This window comes from Rana temporaria, chromosome 5 (genome assembly GCF_905171775.1).
Source record: "Rana temporaria chromosome 5, aRanTem1.1, whole genome shotgun sequence".
Taxonomy (NCBI): Eukaryota; Metazoa; Chordata; class Amphibia; order Anura; family Ranidae; genus Rana; species Rana temporaria.
Genome location: NC_053493.1, coordinates 254,073,892 through 254,096,736, shown reverse-complemented (window position 1 = coordinate 254,096,736; position 22,845 = coordinate 254,073,892). Strand labels below are relative to the sequence as shown.

The window sequence follows — 22,845 nt, the reverse complement described above, 5'->3', positions numbered from 1 at the left end:
AAAAAACATTTCGGGTTTACATCCACTCTAATGACCAGGGAACATTTTTATTCTGGCCAGTGAAATTAATTAACACCCCTAAACGCAGCTAGCAACCATTCAATGGTGTATTTTTCTGCCAAAACTTTGCTGCCATGAGGAAAGGCATCCAGGAAAGATGGCAAAATGTCCAGTGTGCATGAGGTCTTAAAAGTGAAGCAGCAAACTGAAGAGCTTATGGACCTGTCACTCTGCTTTTTCCTCCTATTAACATGTTCCTTGCTGTCACATAGGCACTTCAGTACAACTGATTGGTTCCCCATCCAGGCCCTCCCTCCCCCAGTCTGAGCTCTGATGTACAGGGGATTGCAAGAGGCTGATACCAATCAATTCAGGGACTTGCACTTAAAAAAAAGGGACTTGATTAAAAAAAGGCATGGATTCGTTCCTAAATGTACATAATATAACTACTAATGCCCTGTACACACGATCGGACCTTTGTCCGACCAAATTCACATCTTGTTCTCTATGTAATCTCATTTGAATGGAATTTATCAGAATTTTCGATGGAATTTCTCCAATGGGGTATACACACGGTCGGAATTTCCGATGGAAAAAGTCAGTCAGACTTTTTCCATCGGAAATTCCGATCGTGTGTACGAGGCCTAACATTTATAGGTAAAGTTGATCCAGGGAAAATACAATTGCCTCTTGGGGGATCAGGAAGCAACAGTTTCCCCTGCTATAGCAAATTGAAACATGCTTTGCTGGGGTTTTTCACCTTCCTCTGGATCAACTGTGAGTGAAGGATTGTGTATATGGTATTGTATTTTTTTGGGTTGAACTAGATGGACTTGTGTCTTTTTTCAACCTGACTAACTATGTAACTATGTAATTTAAGACAACAGAACAAATATCCCCTGCACTCTGGTGTTTCGCTAAACACGGGTAGTGTAGTCCAGTCCTTAAGGCAAGATCTATAGTCTTGCAATCCTCCTTAGAACAATGGGTGTTAATATGGCTAAAGAGAAAAAGAAAGAAAGGAGGGCGCACTGACATAGTGCATTAGACCCCTTTCACACTGACACGTTTTTCAGGCGGTTCAGCTCTAAAAATAGTGCTGCTATAACGCCTGTAAAAATCGTGCCCTGCAGGCTTCAATGTGAAAGCCCCCGAGGCTCCAAAAGTCCTGCTAGCCGCATCTTTGGAGTGGTATAGGATCGGGGTGTTTACCGCTCCTATACCGCTCCTTCCCGTTGAAATCAATCTGTAGAGGCGCATTGCGGGCGGTATTACTGCGGTTTCCCATTGATTTCAACGGGAAGGAGCGGTATAGGAGCAGGCGGTATTAACCCTTTTTCAGCCGCTAGCGGGGGTTAAAACCGCACCGCTAGTGGCCGAATATATAGGTATAAAAAAAAATCGCGCCGCTATACCGTCACGTCACCTCCACTGCCCCGTGTGAAAGGGGCCTTACTGCATATAAAAATGTTTATTAATTAGACTAGAATAAAAGCAATGGTTCTACTCATATATGCTTTTCTGACAAACAAACTGCCTCTCCTGGCCCCTACAGGTGGGACTTGATAACGAGAGGATCAGACGATCCCTCAAACAGCTGACGTGTTTCTGGGGCGCACCCCTTTCTTCAGAGCCTAGGTGGTCCGTCTATAGCTATGCTCGTTTTGTGAGTAGGACCATTGCTTTTATTCTATTCTAATTAATAAACATTTTTATATGCGATAATGCACTTTAGACATTTTCACCTAGGGGTGTACTCATTTTTGTTGTCAGCGGTTTAGACATTAATGGCTGTGTGTTGAGTTCTTTTGAGGGGAAAGCATATTTACACTGTTATACAAGCTTTACATTCACTACTTTACATTGTAGAAAAGTGTCATTTCTTTAGTGTTGTCACATGAAAAGTTATAATAAAATATTTACGAAAATGTGAGGGGTGTACTTACTTTTGTGAGATACTATATATATATATATATATATATATATATATATATATATATATATATATATATATAATGTTTTCAACATTTTTAATGTTCTGCCCATCAGTATGCCCCCCGGTGTAATCCTCTCTTTTAATAAGGTTTAATTGGAGAACAAACACCTCTGAATGTTCTGTAAATTGATTCTAGTGAGCAGCATAGAAGGCGATACAACGGCTAAAATGATATTATTCCAATTATTTAAATATTTTTAATTTCTGTTTATATGAAGATAAGGTTCGAATTCTGTCTGCAAACCGTACACATCTAGTATTTCAAAACAATGTAATAAATATAAAAAAAATGATATTACTACCTTAGATCTCTCCTGCAGTTGCACCTGATAAAGGCTGCACACACCAATGGCAAATGTGCTGCCCAAAGCAAAGTGCATATGCTATATGCTAGTATTTACTCAGTTCCTTTTTTTTTGTTATCAATTAACCTAGCAAACATACCTTCTAGTATATTATTTGCATGCCTTCCAGGGATAGAGGATTTTTTTTTCTTTTTTAAAGACTGCACACACTTACTGGCTGTAGCTCTGTAAATCTCTACTTGGATTCCTGAGAGTTGGCTGTCATAGGCAGTTGAATCTCCTCACACTTCAGTAATGATCAGCATACTGCGCAACTGATTAGCCAGTGGCTTGTGTATGATTGCCATCCTCCTCTGTGCCTTCTCGCCTTTCTAACGAGGGGATCCACCACATGGGAATACCTGCTGGACCAAACCAGACTACACTGCAGATGCTGTACAACTCATTGACTCAAGCCTTTCGGGATGTTGCCTTGTCAGAAATCAATGGTTGTTTTGTAGCTTTCACTTCTCATTGTGGCAATTCAGAATGGTATCCATCATCCACTTGATTCAGTGTGAGGCAGGTGATGACATGAACTCACGCACTATAGAGAGGTGTACCCCAGAGACACCACTCCTCCCTCTGACCTTCAAAACTCACATCCCCAGGGCATTTCCCTCCCTCCACACTAGCAATAACAATGGCAATCCATTAGCCCTCCACACAAATGACAACTATCCTGATTGTGGGTGGCAGCGCGGCACACGGAGCAGCTACAAACTCCATTGTGCCATGTTATGGAAGTGAAGGCTTTATCTGATGTTCTCTGTTTGGCCACCAGGGTGACACGGGGTCTTCAGGTGACAGCTAGTCCATCATATGGCATGAGGCCCTTTATGTAGGCCCTCTTGGAATCATATATAAAGAGTTGAGGGCATGTGTGACCCACCTTCACACAATGTACCCTATTATGTTACATACACGTAGACAGCTTTGGTCTACGGCGATGAAACTAGAAATCCCATCATGCCTCTGCCTCTAGGAGTCATGCCTGTGGCCATCAGAGTCTTGCAATGCTTCATGGGACTTGTAGTTCCACAACAGCTGGAGTGCCAAAGGTGCCATAGGCAGCAGCGTCCGGTAGTGGCGTCCGCCCTGATGCTACGTCTATCAGGCTGCCCCGAGCACCAGGATTCGGAGAAGAAGACCGTCATGAGGAAGACAATGCAGACAAACTGCACACACACAGCCAACTCACATCCTTTTTACTCACCCTCTCGAGCTTCTTCTCCGCGACTGCAGTTGCTGCAAATGTGCTTGATCTCCTTCCCTATGTGACAGTGGATGACAAAGGACACGTTGTTGTTGATGGGCTCTTTCAGAGGCTTCATCCTGACTAAATAGAAGGATTTCTTCTTCTGTTTGTCGCCTCTTCCAGTGCCAGGCAGTACAGAGCTCTCCCTGCAGCCAAAGGAAGGCAAAGAGAACATCCCAGGCTGCCTGCTGTTGTAGTTGGAGTGTGTGAGATCCGCCATCCGTCCCTCTGCTCTTAGCAGTCATCTCACACACACACACACACACACATTCTCAAGCAGGACTAGAGGGGGAGGAGAGCAGCCCCAAGACTTGCATGACCTCTGGAAAGTGCTTGTACCAATCCTAGCACATCCAGGGTGGATGAAGCTCCTCTAGAATAACATTCCTCTGACTGTACCTGTCATACCAGCATCTCATTCTCACATAAATCATAGCCGCCCAACCCCCCCTCCCACTATCATCTTGTCCTGTCTCCCCCACCATTCACCAGCTGACCTTACTTCTCTTCACATTCTGCACAACTGTACAGCTTTACACCACACAATGGGGAGCTGGCTGGCTTTCTTCGGGGGGGGGGGGGGGGGGGGTTCTTACACCCCCCCATTTTTTTTGTGAAGTGTTAATTCTAAGAATGCCGATGAAACAGAAATACATTTGTCCACCAGGTTTAGCTAAAAAGCGATGATTATCATCATAACCCACATTGTATGAAAAAAAGCATTTGAGTACTGTCCGTGATACGTTTTTTATTTGCACTAACATACAATTTTTCAGGACAAGCATTCGGCGTATGTCCCCTTCAAGGTCCCAGCAATCACCTCAAGTGTTGTATGAAAAGTAAATAGAATAGCGTGCCTCTTAGATTGTAAGCTCTAAAGCCTCGTACACACGACCGAGGAACTCAACTGGCGAAACACATCGTTTTCCTCGTCGAGTTCCTTGTTAGGCTATCAAGGAACTCGACAAGGCAAGTTTCTCCATTCCCGTCAAGGAAAAAGAAGACATGCTCTCTTTTTGGCTCGACGGGATCCCCGACAGTTTCCTTGTCGAAAAATGTACACACGACCGGTTTCCTCGGCAAAAAAAAAATCCCAGCAAGTTTCTTGTGTGTGTCTCGTGTGTACGAGGCTTTACGAGCAGGGCTCACTGATTCCTACTGTATTAAACTGTATTGTAATTGTAATGTCTGCGTTTATGTTGTAAATCGATGTGTAAACTGTCGGGAATATTTAAATCCTGTATTATAATAATAATTGTCACAGATATCTATATGTAGTCAGAAAGGGCATTGCTAAACCTTGGCAATTTCCCCCAGTCTTCGACTCAGCAATTTTTTTGCTGTCATTCCAGGTATGATCTTGTAGACAAACATATTTCTATGAATAAATTTGATTTTGAATTAATGTAATTTTTTTGTTGTTGTACATATGTATAGCTGAAAGTGCTTTTAACACACAAGTAAATGAGACAATGAGGCCTATTTACTAAAGGAGATGAGAATGTTCACAAAACATTAGGATTTTCTTTAATTGTCCAACCATGAGAAAAGTTAATTCTTGTTTATTTCATCTGTACATGATTGGATAATTGAAGAGAACCCGCGGTTTTTTTTTTTTTTTTTAGTGAACATTCTCAACTCCTTTAGAAATCACTCCTCATTGTCTCATTAACTTGTGTGGGGAAGTAGCAGTTTCAGCTAGGCAGAGGTACAATTTTTTTTTTCTAAAGTCTAAATCAAATTTAATCAAAGAAATATGTTTGTCTATAAAATCAAACCTGAAATGACAGCAAAAAGTGCTGTGTAGAAGACTTGGGGCAAATGCCAAGGTTTAGCAATGCCCTTTACAACTTCATTTAGATAACTGTCTCAATTTATTTCATCTGCATATGATTGGATAATTGAAGTGAATAACTTCATCTTTTTGTTTTTTTCTGTGAACCTTTTTAACTTCTTTAGTAAATCAGCCTCGTAGACAGCACATTCAGAAATTTTAGCCTCAAGGCAAGCGGTTAGCTGTCCTGACTTCTGAGCTATAATGCACTGGAAAAACATTGGCATCTAATAATATATATTAAAGAAATAATGTATAAATACACAGTATATATATACAGTATATATATATATATATATATATATATATATATATATATATATATATATACACAGTATATATATATAGAGAGAGAGAGAAAAACAGTTTGTACACCCGTTTGTATATTCAAAAAGTAACAATAAAACGGGCCATTATGTTTTTCCTGCAACTAAGAAACATAGAAACATAGAAAGGCGATGTCAGTATAAGACCAAGTGGTAAATCCAAGCTTCTCCTTTTTTTATTACATTTTTTTTTTTTTTTGCTGTTTTGTCTAAGTATCAATCTATGTCTGTCCCTTACATGTTTAAATTTACTGTTGACTGACTCATTACCTGACCCAATGGGGTTGATTTACTAAAGGCAAATAGACTGTGCACTTTCCAAGGTGCAGTTGCACTCTTCAAATACAGTTGCGCCAGAGCTTAGTAAATGAGGTAAAGCTTCACTTTGCAAAGAATACCCTAATCACATGCAAAGGAAAAAAAAACAGCCCTTTTGCTTGCATATGATTTGATGATGGAATTCAGCAGAGATTTTCCTCATTTACTAAGCCCTGGAGCAACTGCTCTCGCAGAGTGAAACTGCACTTTGCAAAGTGCACAGTCTATTTTCCTTTAGTAAATCAACCCCATTGCCACTACTGGATGTCAGTTCCAAGCATCAACCTAATTTTTGTTGAATTAAAAAGGCAGATATACTTAAAGAGTTGAGAATCTTCATTCAATAAATTGTTTGAATATTCACTTTAATCCGAAAATCTAATTCCCATTTACGCATTTTATCTGCACATAATTAGGTAGTCAAATTGAACAATAATTTTCTTTTCACATGATTGCGTAATCAAAGTAAATACACAATTTATTGTGTGAAGATTTCCAACTCTTTTAGAAAAATATGTCAGCCTTGGACTCAGTGGGTTGGCCAATTCATAGACTTGCATTCAGGGATGGATCACTAAAGACTTCAAAGATGAAAGCAATACCTGCATGTGAAATGATTAAACATGGCTGCCCACATGTATATATTTTTTTTTATAATTCATACTCAAAAATCATAAAACACACTATCCTTTAAAGCAGACATTCATGTTGTTGAGATCTGACAGTTGAGAAAAACAGTATTGTGTAACCTATAACTGGTTACAGAAATGTACATTTGATGGTTCACTTCCTCTAGGAGATGGGTTTAAATAGAGGAATTCTATCTTGTTCTTCCACAGTGAGTGGCATGTTGCCAACACCAACAGAATGCCAGTCACTAGATGCTTACTGTAGCACTGTGACTGATCTTTCACCCTATCAGTAACCATTTTGAGTTCTGGGAATATGTGTGACACACTACCTCTTTCTGCAATCATTACAGAGTGGCTGGTAATGACAGGAAGCAACAGTGGAGTCTGGAGCTAGAAATTATTAGAAAAACAAATTTCACTGAATTTTGGACATGAAAATGCACTTTAAACTCCAAAACATATGTTTTCTATAAGCAGAGACCCTGTAAAAAAATGCTGGTAGTTGGAATGTTTTATGTCACGTAATATTAGTAGCATATTTTATCAAATTTATATTTATATAAATATATATATTTAATGGGGAGCTTCTTTGCAAGCAGATTGAGCATGCTGAAGACTCCCAGTGCAGGATAATCAAGGTAAGTAGGCATCTGGGGAGGGTGGGCTAGTTTTGGTCAGAAAGATGAGAAAAATGGATGAGTGCACTTATACTTTAAGGCAAGGCTCACATTTCAGCAGTGATGCATTTAAAAGTGAATGTTAACCCTCACATATACCCAGTGAAGTCAACATACATCCTCTTACATACATTTTACATATATAGCTGCTGTCTTCAGCTTTATATACTGTTAAGAAAGTGCCCATCCTGTTAGAATTTTCTCTCCCTGATTCACCTGTGGGTGTGAATACACTGTGAGACAGCTGATTGGAGAAAAGACACACCCCCTCTCCACATAGGCAAAAACTTGCATAGCTATGCTGTGAATAGACATGCTCTCTGCTAATCTATTTATAGCACCCACTCTGACACAAAATTCAGGCTGGTTTTTATCACAGTTGTCAGAGTACTGGTCAGAAGTTATCATGTTGATAACAGAAGAACTGAGCAGGAGAAAGCCACATGACTTAGGGCTTTGAAAAAGGATAATAAAACACTGCAGGTATAATGTTCCATGTTAAAATGTGATGTATTAGGGCAGTCCGTTAATTTTGAATGGTCTGCCAACACACCTACTTTTGGAAAATAAAATACACCCACGCTTTCCTGGGAACACAACACATATCAATAGGCTACCTGCATTGTTTTGAGGAGTAAACAATATATATGACATTGCAGTGCACTGGTGCACATAACATAAGTTACTATTATATTACTTTTTTTTGTGACCTGCATTATAAACATTGAATATCTATTCACAACATGAGGGTGAAACTTCTTTTAACCAAAAAACACATATGAGGAGAATACACTTCAAATTATTTTGGGCTTATAATGGCATTCCCAGCATTACTTTAAATATAAACATCCGGTGCAGTAAGACTAGGGCTGCTTGGTTTGTTTTTTTCTCTCTCTTTGCTTCACTTTTATTGCCTAAGCAAGCCATTCTCAACCAGGGTTCTGTGGAACCCTAGGGTTCTTCTAGAGGTTGCTAAGGGTTTCTTAAGCTGTGGCTAATTGACTTTCCATTTGATGGTGTCTGCCAAGGCCACTTGTTAGTTCCAGCAGCATGACACCAATTACATTTCTTAGCTGTCTGTAGGGGTGGCATTCTGACCACCTCTTTGTGGGTTTCACTCTTTCTACTGACCACCAATGTAAGAAAACTTTTTCCCATTGACCCCAGATGGTTTGGGTTTAGTAGGATTCCTTACAAGCCTACAATTATTTGAGGGGGTTCCTAAGAAGTAAAAAAGACTAAAGCCCCGTACACACGATCGTAATTTCCGATGGAAAAAGTCAGACGGACTTTTTCCATCCGAAATTCCGACCGTGTGTATGCCCCATCGGAGTAATTCTATTGGAAATTCCGATGAATTCAATCTGAGTTTAGATAGAGAACATGTTCTATTTTATTCTGACGGAATTCCGATGTGATTTTGGTCGGACAAAGGTCCGATCGTGTGTACAGGGCTTAAGAAAGCCTTCAGAAGACACTACTTTACTGGATTTGTCCTTGGCACAGCTTTATTGCCCCTGCAAAACCAAACTGCTTGGTTGTTCTGAATGAGCCAAGCTCTGACACCTCCACATAGTATCGGAGCTTAATAGCTCCTTACATGCACACTCCTTTTGACCTATTACTTTTTTCCACCTAAATAATAAAAGTGGCGCATGACAGTTTATTAATTTGTCAAATGGTGATAGTGGTGCACCAGATTCAAGCACACTTGTCTGGCATGCTCCAAAATGTTAATCTTCCACTGGGATCATTCTAAATGTTATCCTTCTCTTGTTCCTGCATTGCTGCACCTCTCTGGCCAGCCATACACATACCCCTCTCCTCTCCTTGCTCCATTGCTAATCATCGCTGTCCATCCTATTTAACTACAGTATTTACATCACTCTGGTAATGCTGTATATTTTAAAACTGTTTTTAAATTAGAACATTGGAACAAGTGCTTTGTGCTATTGTGTTGGTGCTTGTCTTATAACATTGTTAATTCAGCGCACTGAAAATGTGTCACTATTTATACCACAAAGCTGGTATTTTTCCTTTTGTTAATGCCCCCCCCCCCTCCTTTTGTCATGGTTGCAGAATTTCCAGCCGTGCACAGACTGACTGCAATTGGCCAGTTTGTATGTGGCCATAGGAGTACAGCTGCATCCAGAGTACCGTTGCCACCTCATCCCTTTAAAACTGAACACGTATTAATTACGCAGGTTCTGTGGCTGATTAAGGTAATTAAACTCACTTTGTGCCCTATCTGAATTAAATTAGCCTCAGAACCTGTGTAATTCATATGTGTTCAGGTTTAAAGGGATGAGGTGGCAACCCTAATCCAGAGACGGCTTTGAACTGCCTTTGAGAACAGCAAACTATGCCATCACGGATGCCCATGTGAATGTAGCCTTAAACAAATACAGTGAAAAGGAAGAACTAGGTGAACTCCTCCTGTTTGCTATCATAGGGCATTATGTTCTTATAGTCGATAGGGAATCAAAATATATGTATTAAATAAGAGCAACCATTCTCTTTTAATTGATATTCTCCACACTTTCCTAAAATAAGCATCACCATGCTTGTAATCTAAATTCCGTTGTGCCTACATGACACATTTTAATGTTCCAGGTCAGTGCAATTTTCTCCACGTGGAAAAGCGACGTACAGATGACATGTGCTGAACATGTGCAGCTCATCTCGCCCCTGTATAACAGACACTATGAACAACTGAAAAGCTGTCACCAGGAGTATTGGGCAGGGGAAGTCCAGCTATGGCATTTCAACAATGTGCAGATTAGTTACAGGAATGTTAAAAGTAAACAATGTATGACTGTAGCAAGCAAATACTTGGAACATGGCAGCACAAAACGTACGCAATCTCAATGAATAGGAAAATGAAATATTAAATGACCTATTCAGAGGAATATAAGAAGGTAAATTAAGTTCTGTAGGCATGGTTTAATGAACAGTATACCTAAAGGCAAAACTTGTTTTCCTTGTTTTGGATAAAGTAGAAGAGGTTTAACCGGTCAGTTTTTCTTCTTTTTTTTTTATCATCTGCGTCTCATTAGGGAGACTTTTTCTTTACTTCTTGTCCTGAAGACTTGATAGTGAGAGGATATGTTTTCAATTTGAGGGAAATCCTTTGTTAGGACTTTTTATACAGGCACAGAGACTGCAAAAAACTAGCATATATCTGCACTCAGCAGTGAAAGGTAAAAAATACAAAAAATAAAAATAAAACAGTGACCCCTTAGTGGGAGTATAGTAAAGTCGCATGTGAGTGAAGAAACGCATCGGGATGGGGATTGTGATGTCATCACATCGTTTGTAGGAAGTACACGATCACCCATGAGGGCAGCAGGGGCAAGGACTTGCAGATGATTTTGTGACCCCAGGGACAGATTTATATATTTTCAAGTTCATCACCTGTATGCACCAGGGATAGTGTTTGAGTTTCTATTTGTTTTTATTTCAAAAATTTTTTTAAAACATACACAATTCACATTATATTACATTTGTATTAAATGTATACCAAAAATTCACCTTTAAATACACTCAACATAACTTAAATATACAAAACAACATTAATGACAACATTCTCGATTTGGGTCTATCCTACACCTTTTTATCTCTCTCCCTCTCCTTTATCCTCCCTCTTCTCTTATGCTTACCCTCCATCACCCTCCAGAAAAAAAAAAAAAAAGGGATAGTGAATTCCTAAATGTGAGTGGAATAATTGCTTGTGTTTTAAATAAATTTAGTTTTACAGTATTACACTATGCTAGTTCCTTTTTTACCCTTATGTTGCCATCATTTATAAAAGATCACGTTTGCAGGAGTTTACTTTTGGGAGCTTAAAGATCCTGGATTGAGACCCCAAAGGGGAAGGTGCTACTTGGTCCAATTAGGAGCCGCTCTGGGAGGGGAAGACATAGTGTGTCTGGTGGAGGGTCCACGTGGTGTTATGTCACTCATTTGTTATCATTCACCGTTGGATTGTGTGTGGTTCACAGAAGATATTACTGGATTAATGGACTTTGCCTGATATATATATATATATTTATACTATTATTTATTATTATTATTATTATTATTATTATTATTATTATTATACACGATTTATATAGCGCCAACAGTTTACGCAGCGCTTTACAATGTATAGGAGGGACAACACAATTATAGTACAGTTAAATGCAAAGGGTACAGGAGGGCCCTGTTTGTAGAGCTTACATTCTAAAGGGAGGGGGTGATGGTACAAAAGGAAATAGCTGCAGAGAATGATTTGATGGGGATGGCTGGGGGACAGATGTTAGGTGGGTGTAGGATAGGCTTCCCTGAATAAATTAGTTTTCAGGGATCTCCTAAAGGTGGACAGGGTAGGTGCTGATCCGACATACTGGGGCAGGGAGTTCCAGAGGATGGGAGAAGCTCTGGAGAAGTCCTGAAGGTGAGCATGGGAGGAGGTAACAAGGGAGCTAGAGAGCAGGAGGTCCTGGGAGGAGCCGAGGGGACGATTTGGGCGATATCTGCAGATGAGTTTGGTGATGTAGATGGGGGCGATGTTGTGAATGGCCTTATATGTTATGGTTAGCATTTTTTATTTTACACGGTGTGGTAGGGGAAGTCAGTGAAGGGATTGGCAGAGAGAAGCAGCAGTCATGGATCGGTTAGTGAGGTGTATTAGTCTAGCAGCAGAATTCCTAATAGACTAAAGGGGGGATAGGCCATTAAGGAAAGAGTTGCAGTAGTCAAGGTGGGAAATAATCAAGGAGTGAATAAGTTGCTTTGTGGTGTCATTAGTCAGGAAGGGCCAAATTCTGGAGATGTTGCGGAGGTTAAGGCGGCAGGACTTAGCCAGTGATTGGATATGGGGGCTGAAGGAGAGGTCAGAGTCAAGGATTAAGGAGAGGTCAGAGTCAAGGATTACACCCAGGACCCTGGCATGTGTGGCGGGACCAATGGTTGTGTTGTTGATATTAGTGGTGAAGTCATGAGGGGGGGGGGGGGGGGCCGTGAAGGAAGACAAATAACAAGCTCAGTTTTAGAAAGATTGAGTTTGAGGAAGTGGTGTGACATCCATAACGATATGTCATTCAGTAAGTTTGAGATTGGTGAGGAGATGGAGGGGGTGAATTGAGGAGTGGAAAGATAGATCTGGGTGTCATTGGCATAGAGGTGGTATTGGAAGCCATGGGAGGTTATTAACTGGCCCAGGGAAGAGGTATAGAGTTAGAATAGGAGAGGCCCAAGGACCGAGCCTTGGGTACCCCAACAGTAAGAGGAAGAGGAGCCGAGGCGATGGAGTTGTAAGTGACACTGAAAGTGCACTAAGATAGGTAGGAGGAGAACCAGGATAAAGCAGAATCACGGAGGCCAAGGGAGTGTAATTTGCTGAGGAGGAGCAGGTGGTCAAGTGTGTCAAAGGCAGCAGAGAGGTCTAAGAGTATGGAGTAATGACCATTGGTTTTAGCAGTTAGTAGGTCATTGGTGAGTTTTAGTAGGGCAGTTTTAGTATATATTGTGGGCGGAAGCCAGACTGTAGGGGGTCGAGAAGGTTGTTGTCCGTGACGTGTGGGCGGAAGCCAGACTGTAGGGGGTCGAGAAGGTTGTTGTCCGTGAGGTAGCGACTCATTCGGTCATAGACAAGGCGTTCGATGAGCTTGGAGGCAAACGAGAGCAGTTATTTAAACAGGTGGGGTCTAGTGAGGTTTTTTTTTAAGTATGGGGGTAACCAGTGCATGTTTGAGTGGGGAAGGAAAGGTGCCGGAGGAGAGGGAGAGGTTGAAGATGTGGGTTAGGGAGTTGAGGATAGAGCAGGAAAGGTGGTCGCAGTAATTGAGAGGGGACAGGGTCCAGGGGGCAGGTATATATATATATATATAGTGTTAAAATTTTGTACCCACTTTCTTTTTTTTTTCAGCAGTGAAAGGTGTTTGCATAGATTTGCCTGTACAATTTAATGACAGGCTTTGGCTGTACACTGGTAGCCACACATCCAAGCATTTACTAGTTTACAGGAATGGATGAGCAGCCCTGGATACAAACTGTCTGCATCCAGGGCACACATCAATCCCTGTGAGCAGTAAACACTCTAATGTGCGGTTACCAGTGTAAATTGTACAGGTAGTCCTACTCAAGATCTCTTCTGGGTTCAGAGCTATGTTTGTGTAGCACCCTCTAGTGTACTAGAATAGGATTTTTCTGTAGTGTAGGAAAATTGTTCAGGCTTGGCTGGTAGCCAAGTAAGTGAATAAGGCACAGATAGCATCTCTGATGCCTCCCACTTCTTCTGGAACTTGCTGGAAACTTCCAGAAGAATGAGAGTGAAGGTGAAGAGGAGCTTTCTGGCGTATTCTGAGGGCCCTAACCAGGGCTCAAGTCCTGCAGGAACGCGTAGGAACGGAGTTCCTGCACTTTTTTCACAGCAGGAACGCAGTTCCCTTTGCAGGACTAGAGCAACCGAGAGCAGCCGAGCCGCCCGAGACAATCCTTCACTAAGCGGCGATGCCCAGCTAGAGTCACTGTCAGGGGCAGTTCTGCCGCAAATTATCGCGGATTTAGAAAGAACTTGCTTAAAGTTCTTTCTAAATCCCGCAATAACTCGCGGCAGACCTCCGCAATGTCTCCTGGGAACAATGACAAAAGCTCCCAGGAGACATTGCGGCATCGAGGAAGTGACGGAATACCTGCACACTACCCGATGAATCCATATACAGGAAGCGGCCAGTAACAAAGGATTACTAAGGTACAGTGGATCGAAAAAAAAAAAAAAAACATGCGGTTTAGTAATTATGCATATGAGCGTTTTTTTTTTATTTTTTTTTGGTGGGGGAGTGGATTTTGGATGGAAGTTCCCACACTTTTTTCCCCAGGACTTGACCCCTGGCCCTAACCAATCCCCAACAGATGGGTTGGCAGGGGGCAGGCCCCCTCAAATACTCTGGGTCAGCCCAGCGAAGACCAGGTGAAAGCTGGAGATGTTAGGCTGTGTCGGTGGCCCTGGAGGGTGCCCCCTATTCTGCAGGGGGGGGAGTGACCTCTGGCCTGGGTTCAGGTGCAGAAGGGACCATCTCCATGGCACACAGAGGTGTCCTGACCGGAGGCATGTGAGCAGGACAATGACAGCAGGAGTACACTGCCGGGGAGGAAATAGGGAGGAAAAGCTGGGATGGATGCAGAGTCAGTCTGGGAGGACTGTGAAAGAGTAGCCAGGAGGGCTAGTGAAAGGGGCAGCTGCAACCAGGTGGGCTGACAGTACCTTCAAGATGTAATGCTACAGGAGGACAGCTGGACACTAGGATTTGCTACACAAACAAAGGACTCAGGGTCCCTGTTTGTAATGAACTTTTGCTACCTATCTGACTAAGCCTTTTTGTCAGATCATTCAACAGTGTGCCAGCTGGTCGTTTTTGGTAGTTCTGCAATCAAGAGTTGTGCAGGAGGCAGAAAATAAGTATATATACAGACTGTATATAGGATGAAGGAAAAAAGCTGGGACAGCCGCACTCCAAAAAAACTCCTCCTTTAATTAAAAATCACAAAATACATGCCACAGCAAAAAACAGCACAACAAAAGAAAAGCTGACGCTTCGCACTATGCCTTAGTGCTTCTTCATAGCTCGAAGAAGCACTAAGGCATAGTGCGAAACGTCAGCTTTTCTTTTGTTGTGCTGTTTTTTGCTGTGGCATGTATTTTGTGATTTTTAATTAAAGGAGGAGTTTTTTTGGAGTGTGGCTGTCCCAGCTTTTTTCCTTCATCCTAACCTGCATTTTGATTGCACTGCCTGCACCCTTGGCTCGGACCACAGGAATCAGATTACCTGGTTCTCTTTGAGCGGTTACCCACTCTCACAGACTGTAAATAGTTGTGTCCCTGAAGAGTCCTTTTGCTGAAAGTCAAGTGGGCATCCCATAATATCCCTATCCAATTGTATTCCCCTCAATAAAATATAAAAACAGAGCACTGGATTGTTCTTCTGACTCAAGTGTGCTGTGAAAATGCGGTGTGCCTGGCTGTGCAGGGTGGGGGATCCCTTTACACTTGAGGCTCCTTAGGGGTCGCACTGCATTTGTATTCACTGTGTATGGCTCTTTGCTCCCATCTGGTGGCAGTATAAAAGTTTGGATCTTTTTACTTTCATTCACAGTGTCATTGGTGATCAGGAAAGTTAAAGAGTGAATCTCTCTAATGGAACTCAGCAATAAAGACCTGACAGTGGTTCTAACCCCTAAGCCCTGGTACACACGATAGGATTTATCCGCGGATACGGTCCGCCGGACCATATCCGCGGATAAATCCTCTGCGGATTTTAATCCGATGGAGTGTACACACCATCGGATTGAAATCCGCGCCGAATTCCCATCGCGGTGACGTGTCGCGCCGTCGCCGCGATGATGACGCGGTGACGTGCGCGACGCTGTCATATAAGGATATCCACGTATGCGTCGAATCATTACGACGCATGCGAGGGATGGGTTTGGACGGATCGATCTGGTGAGCCTGTACAGACCACCGGATCGATCCGCTGGTGCCGATTCCAGCGGATAGATTTGTAGACATGTCTACAAATTTTTATCTGCTGGAATTCGGAAATATCCGCGGATAAATATCCGCTGGAACGTACACACCAGGGGATCTATCCGCTGAAACCGATCCGCTGAGATTTTTCAGCGGATGGATCCTCTCGTGTGTACGGGGCCTAACCACTCTATCAAATTCTACAAAAATAGTTTTTAGAGTCAATTTACACTATGCGCAGTATTTATTGTACTATATTTTATGTTATCTATATGCCATCCTGCCTAATATTTTCCTCTGCATTTGAAGGAGGCAATGAAGGAGGTGCTACCATTTTATTGTAAAGATATACAGTGGAACCGGCAATTATTGACAGCGCTTCACTTTTCCCACAGCTTGTTATGTTAAAGACTTATACCAAAATGCATTAAATTCATTATTTTCCTCAAAATTCTACAAATTCCCCATAGTGACAATGTGAAAGAAGTTTTTTGAAATCTTTGCAAATGTATTAAAAAAAACAAAAAAAACAATCAGATGTACATAAGTATTCACAGCCTTTACAATGACACTCAAAATTGAGCTTAGGTGCATCCAGTTTCCATTGATCATCCTTGAGGTGTTTCTACGACTTGATTGGAGTCTGCGGTATATTCAGTTGATTGGAGATTTGGAAAGGCACACACTTGTCTATATAAGGTCCCACAGTTAACAGTGCATGTCAGAGCACAAACCAAGCCCTGAAGTCCAAGGAATTGCCTGTAGACCTCTGAGACAGGATTGTATCCAGGTACAGATCTGGGGAAGGGTACAGAAAATGTCTGCAGCATCGAAGGTTTTAATGAGTACAGTGGCCTCCATCATCCATAAATGGAAGAAGTTTGGAACCCCCCAGGACTCTTGCTAGAGCAGGCCACCCGGCCAAACTGAGCGATCAAGAATAAAGGCCTTAGTCACTAAGGTGACCAATAACCCGATGGTCACTCTAACAGAGCTCCAGCATTTCTCTGTGGAGAACCTTCCAGAAGAACAACCATCTCTGAAGCACTCCACCAATCAGGCCTGTATGGCATAGTGGCCAGACGGAAGCCACTTCTCAGTAAAAGGCACATGACAATCAAAAGGTACCTGAAGGACTCTCAGACCATGAGAAACAAAATTCTCTAATCTGATGAAACAAAGATTGCACTTTTTGACCTGAAAGGCAAGCGTCATGTCTGGCAGAAACCAGGCACCACTCATCACCTGGCCAATACCACCACCACAGTGAATCATGTTGGTGGCAGCATCATACTGTGGGGATTTTTTTCAGTGGCAGGAACTGGGAGATTAGTCAGGATTGAGGGAAGGATAAAGGCAGCAAGGTACAAAGAACTCCTTGATGAAAACCTGCTCCAGAGTGCTCTGGACCTCAGACAGGGGTGAAGGTTCATATTCCAACAGAACAATGACCCTAAGCACAAGATAACAAATGAGTGGCTATGTAACAACTATGTGAATGTCCTTGAGTGGCCCAGCCAGAGTTAAAGCAACATCTCTGAAGAGATCTGAAAATGGCTGTGCACCGACGATCCCCATCCAACCTGATGGAGCTTAAGAGGTCCTACAAAAAAAAGTGAGAAGCTGCCCAAATATAGGTGTACCAAGCTTGTAGCATCATACTCAAAAAGACTTGAGGCTGTAATTGGTGCCAAACATGCCAAAGGCTGTGAATACTTGCTATTTTTTTAAGAAATTTAACAAAGATTTCAAACAAACTTCTGTCACGTTGTCATTATGGGACATTATTGGTAGAGCTATAACATAACAAAATGTGGAAAAAGTGGAGCACTGCGAATACTTTCCTTATGCACTGTAAGTTCTCTATAGGAACTATTCTTCTTCTTTGACAGAAATAGGGAGTGTAATAGGGTCATGCTATCCATCCCCAGTACTCCATCTTTTCTGTCATCACCCACTTGCTACATGTTTTAAAAAATGAAGCTGTCAACAAATGATCAGTGAGAATGCAGGACAGGACTGGGAGGAGACATACTGTTCGGTGCGGTGATGGTCTTTACTCCTTAAGCCCTGTACACACGGCCGGGAATCTTGTCAGGAAAAAAATGTTGGTTTTCCTGACGAGATTCCTGATAAGCTTTCCTGCTCGCTGAGTGTACACACAGGCCATTCAATCGCTGTTCTTTTATATGGCAAGAACGTGGTGACGTAATCGACTACGACGAGCATGCGCTCGTCACATTCGATGCCGTCACTGCCATCTTGCTACACCCTACACTATGCCTTGTAAGCTACCGTGCATGCGTCGAAGTCTCATCGAGCGGCTTACCGGGGATAGGTGAGCATATACACACGCTCGTTTTTCTTGGCAGGAAAATACTGCAGAGAATCCCGATGAGAAAATAGAAAGCAGGTTCTTTATTTTTCTCGTCAAGTTTTCCCAACGAGAAACTATACACACGCACGGTTTTCTCGGCAAAAAGCTCTCCCAGCAGCTTTCTTGCCGAGAAAACCATGCATGTGTACGAGGCCTTAGGCTCCAGTCACACTTCGCATTGTGAAATTGCAGGCAAAATCTGCTTATAACCCGAAAAGGAGCAGGAGTTTCTTTTTGGGTGACAAAGGTACATAGGGCAGCCCATGCAAGTGAATCGGCTGGCCCTATGTGACACACAAAATCACATGCAAATCGCTCATCCAGAATTGGGAGCAAGAACGCTTGTTCTCGCTATACTAAAGTGTGAATGCAGCCTTATACCAATACAGATGACCTCCCGACATAGTAGATATAGCTCAGGTTCACACTGAGCTGTGGGAATGAAGCCGCGCAAGTTCAGCTGAACTCGCAAGATTTCAGCTGAACTCACACGATTTCACTCCCGAATGTCAGTCCCGATTTCAGACGCAATTTCAGAGACATTTGTTTCTGCACAGATGTCAATGTAAATCACAGCCCAAAATCACAAAAAGTAGTACAGAAACTACTTTTTGAAATTGTTGCGGCGCCACAAATGTCGTGTCACACCAAATAGGACGGTGCTACTGCTGGCAATTGCCTCCGATTTGCCAAATCGGCCGATTTGTCAAATCGCATGTCAAATCGTACAAATGTGAACCAGGGCATAGAGATATATTGTTTAATACCATCTTAATCATATTGATCCAAACCAATCTCTTTGGTTTTATTTGGAAACGTGTAAAGATTTTTTTTTATAATTTTGTAATAAAGATAATATTTATAATTATGTTGTAAATGTCCTTCACTGGTACCTATCAAACCGTTCTATCAAAATCACCAATGTAACAGCATAATGGCATGCTAGGAGGGAGGTATGAAAAGCATATGACCCCTGAGTTGAGCAGCCTGAAGTGCCCAAGCTATATTGTCAACCTTACAGAAAAGGAAAAAGGCGCAATAACTATGCATGTGTACAATTTGCAGTTTCAGAATTTTTACATAAAAAACTAAACTTCAGCTTTAAGGGCATCCTGTTAAAAAATTGCAGGTTACGGCACAGAAAAACCGAGCATCATATGTATTTACTTGCAGTATTTTTCCTTTCCATAAAATATTTTTTATTAAATTGCAAAGTGCCTTTGAACTTGCTTGAACATTTGAGTACTCCAGGAGAGTCTATTCTCCAGCACCACCCTCTCTCTTCTGGGTGTCTTTCTGCTCTTTGTGCTGGCCCTGCATGCTCATCCTTCCCTTTTTACCTCCCTGCATAAACATGTATCAGTCGAGAGGGGCAGGGAGCAAAAGGGTTTAGGGGAAAACCCTAAAGAGGGCTGCTCTAAATATGCTGGGGCTTCTGACATCTAAGACCCCATACACACATGCTATGACTAAGCACTAGTTTCAGTGCGAAACGTGTCAGCAGTCAGATTTTATTTTGCTGTGACTTGTAGTGCTGTCCTTCTTTTAATAAAAGGCTACAATTTGTTCAGAGTGCGGCTGTCCAGAGACAATCTTTGTTCCTACAGTAAGAATACAGTAATTACTACTAGCGGCTATAGCCCCTGGCAATATTGCATGCTCAAAACCCTACATGCTGGTTGTACAATTAGCCTGCCCATAGATGGATCAAATCTCGGCCAGTCCCTGCTGAACCAGCGAAAATTCGATCTATCTATGACCGGTATAATCCTATCTCTACTGCCAGGCCTGTGAGCTGCTTTATAATTGAACAACACTGTAGTAGTTGCAAGCCATCCTAGTCTTAGAATGATGTTTCATAAACAAGTTTTTGTAAAGATCATCCTAGGATCGCTGTGAAGGAAACTAAGAATCTCGGGAGTACTTAAAAGAGTTAAATATTCAGGCAATGAGGGATGATTTTGCCAGCAGCCATTTTCAGCAAATGAGATGCGCTACCTGCTAGGATTTTTTTAATGTATAAATATAGCTGATGTTTCCCTAGGGACAAGCAATGATTTCCTTCTTATAACTGCAAATCTCTACCCAACAATTTTAATAAAGCAATTTAAGTACAGTATCTTTCTTTAGCATTTTTAAGTTGTATGTTTGTATGAAGCATGATTACTGATCATTTTAGATGGCCTAATCTGAAATCTTTCTTTTTGTTTTGTTTTATTGTATGTATCCTAAATAAATCTTATATTAAGTTACAAAGATATGGGCTGCAATATCCACATATCAAATACTGTAGCATGTTTAAAGCGCAAACCGTTGACGCCATTGAATAAACCCCTTTGGTTTACAAACAAGTGATGATGATTGACAATAGGAAGCAGTTGTAAAGAATTTTACCAGGCTGTGAAAAATGCTCACATCTTTTCAAAGCTTATTAAGCAACAGTTCACCAATACAGCTGCTATAGAATAACCATAAATGTTCTTTTAGGACAATTTGCATACTGCATACATTGCTGAATTTCAGATTTTAGAGAAGGAGAAAGATGAACTAAATAAAGTTGTATTGTCTCTTAAACTCAAAGAAATATTATTAATAGACCAATGATGTTTTATTGGTTACATTGCTTATAGGGGTGTATATGCAGCCTATAAAAAAAAAATACAACCAAGGGAACCTTTAGCTATATGCAGGGCCCAAGTCCTGCGGGAACGCGTGGGAACGGAGTTCCTGCACTTTTTTCACAGCAGGAACGCAGTTTCCTTTGCAGGACTAGAGCAGCCGAGCCGCCCGAGCCAATCCTTCACTAAGCGGCGATGCCCAGCTCGAGTCACTGTCAGGGGCAGGCGAACCTTAGTAATCCTTTATGTTACTGGCCGCTTCATGTATATGGATTCATCAGGTAGTGTCAGACATTGCGGCATCGAGGAAGTGACGGAATACCCACACACTACCCGATGAATCCATATACAGGAAGCGGCCAGTAACAAAGGATTACTAAGGTACAGTGGATCGAAAAAAAAAAAAATTATCCATCATTTATTGTTTTTTGGTGGGGGAGTGGATCTTGTGTGGGAGTTCCCACACTTTTTTCCCTAGGACTTGACCCCTGGCTATATGTCTTTTTGAATTCACTTGTGCCACTTTTTTTGCACTCCTTTAATGTTTGACATTGTAACAAAGATCCACTTAGGTCAAAGGTGCTCAACCTGTGGCCATCCAGCTGTTGCAAAACTACAAGTCCCATGAGCCATTGCAAGGATGACAGTTACAACCATGACTCCCAAAGGTAGAGGCATGATGGCACTTGTAGTTTTACAATAGCTGGAGGGCCACAGATTGTGCACCCAGATGCTGCCAGGCAGTGGCGGACAGAGTTGCCAAATTACTAATTTCTGAACCCCCTATTTAACCGCTCTTTAAGAAAAAAGACTTATTCGCCATGTATTGAATAAAAGGTAGGTGGAAGTGATCTTCCTATATGTGAAAGTAGGAGCTGTCCCAGCACCCATCTGACCTCATCTAGTAAAAATAGTCAGGGGCTGTTGTGTACAGCAGGCACATATGGTATGTCTGTCCCTGCTGCCAGGTTAGTCTTATGATCATTGTTGTTTTAGAAGATGCTACTAGCAACCGTTTAGGGAAAAAGATTATCCGAAGCAAGTCACATGAGGGGACACTGCGGGCAATTAAATCAGCTTTATTAGAAAAAAAAACACATTATACAAAGATTTAGGCAAAAAGTTGAGCCTCCACCAACCATAAAACGATTAAAAGAGACAACGTTGTTCACCCCAGGTTCCCACAGCTGCACACACACCATCATTCACTCCTATATCTAGCAATCAAGGTCCATGGACGTAGGTAGCAGCAGGTTCACCAAACTGGATAGTGTACTCATAATTGTAGCTAGCAAGCCATTATAGTTCCATCCGTGCTATCTATTTCCATCAGACTCAGTAGGTCGGTCTCATGCATGTCAGGTAGGGCAGGGTATGATAATGGAGATAGTCAAGAATGCCTAATAGCCGGTTGATTGCTGAAATGAAACTAAATCAAAACTGACACAGTCTCTGTCAAGTAAGGCATTAATGGACATTCATGTCAAATGAGATTACGGCCAGTAACCAAAAACCTGTGCTCAAGAGCTGTATATAGAGTCTGCTTCTCACAGGGGGGGTCCAGTGCAAAAGTGAAACATAGTGCATAATGCAACACCATACAAGGTGCAGTCTCACTACCTCTGCCGTACCGCCACTTCGCACTCAATTGTGCAATTTAGCATGGTCAGCCAGGGTGCTTGGGCCCATCTGTCCCTCTCCATGTGTCGGCATCTGTTTAGGCTCGGGTTGACTCCACCTCGCTTCCCATTCATTGCCACTACCCGTGGGCTGAGATCCTTTTGAGGCATCATGTGCGTGATGACGCAATGCTGACAGGTTTCGTTAGCCAATCAGCGCTAACTTCCTCAGTTTAGCAAAATATCTATCAGGTAAAAGGACAAATTTCCACTCCTGATTAAAGCAGTCTGTGGGGCTGGTTTACTAAAGGCAAATAGACTGGGCACTTTGCAAGTGCAG

At 42.0% G+C, this 22,845-nt stretch overlaps 1 protein-coding gene across 6 annotated transcripts in view; it reads right to left on the bottom strand.

Moving 5' to 3' along the window:
* Window positions 1-22,845, bottom strand: part of PHACTR1 (phosphatase and actin regulator 1) — a 411,120-nt gene that overhangs the window by 161,243 nt on the left and 227,032 nt on the right. The window contains exon 1 of one of the 6 annotated variants that reach the window (XM_040353736.1): window positions 3,557-3,984. The exons of 2 other annotated variants lie outside the window; for them this stretch is intronic. In XM_040353736.1, the coding sequence (XP_040209670.1) occupies window positions 3,557-3,818 (262 nt within the window). In that variant the 5' untranslated portion in view covers window positions 3,819-3,984. Of the gene's footprint in view, window positions 1-2,298; window positions 2,386-2,515; window positions 2,859-3,556; window positions 3,985-22,845 lie in introns of those variants that run through there. 3 more of the 6 variants (XM_040353734.1, XM_040353738.1, XM_040353737.1) reach the window with 3 other exon arrangements.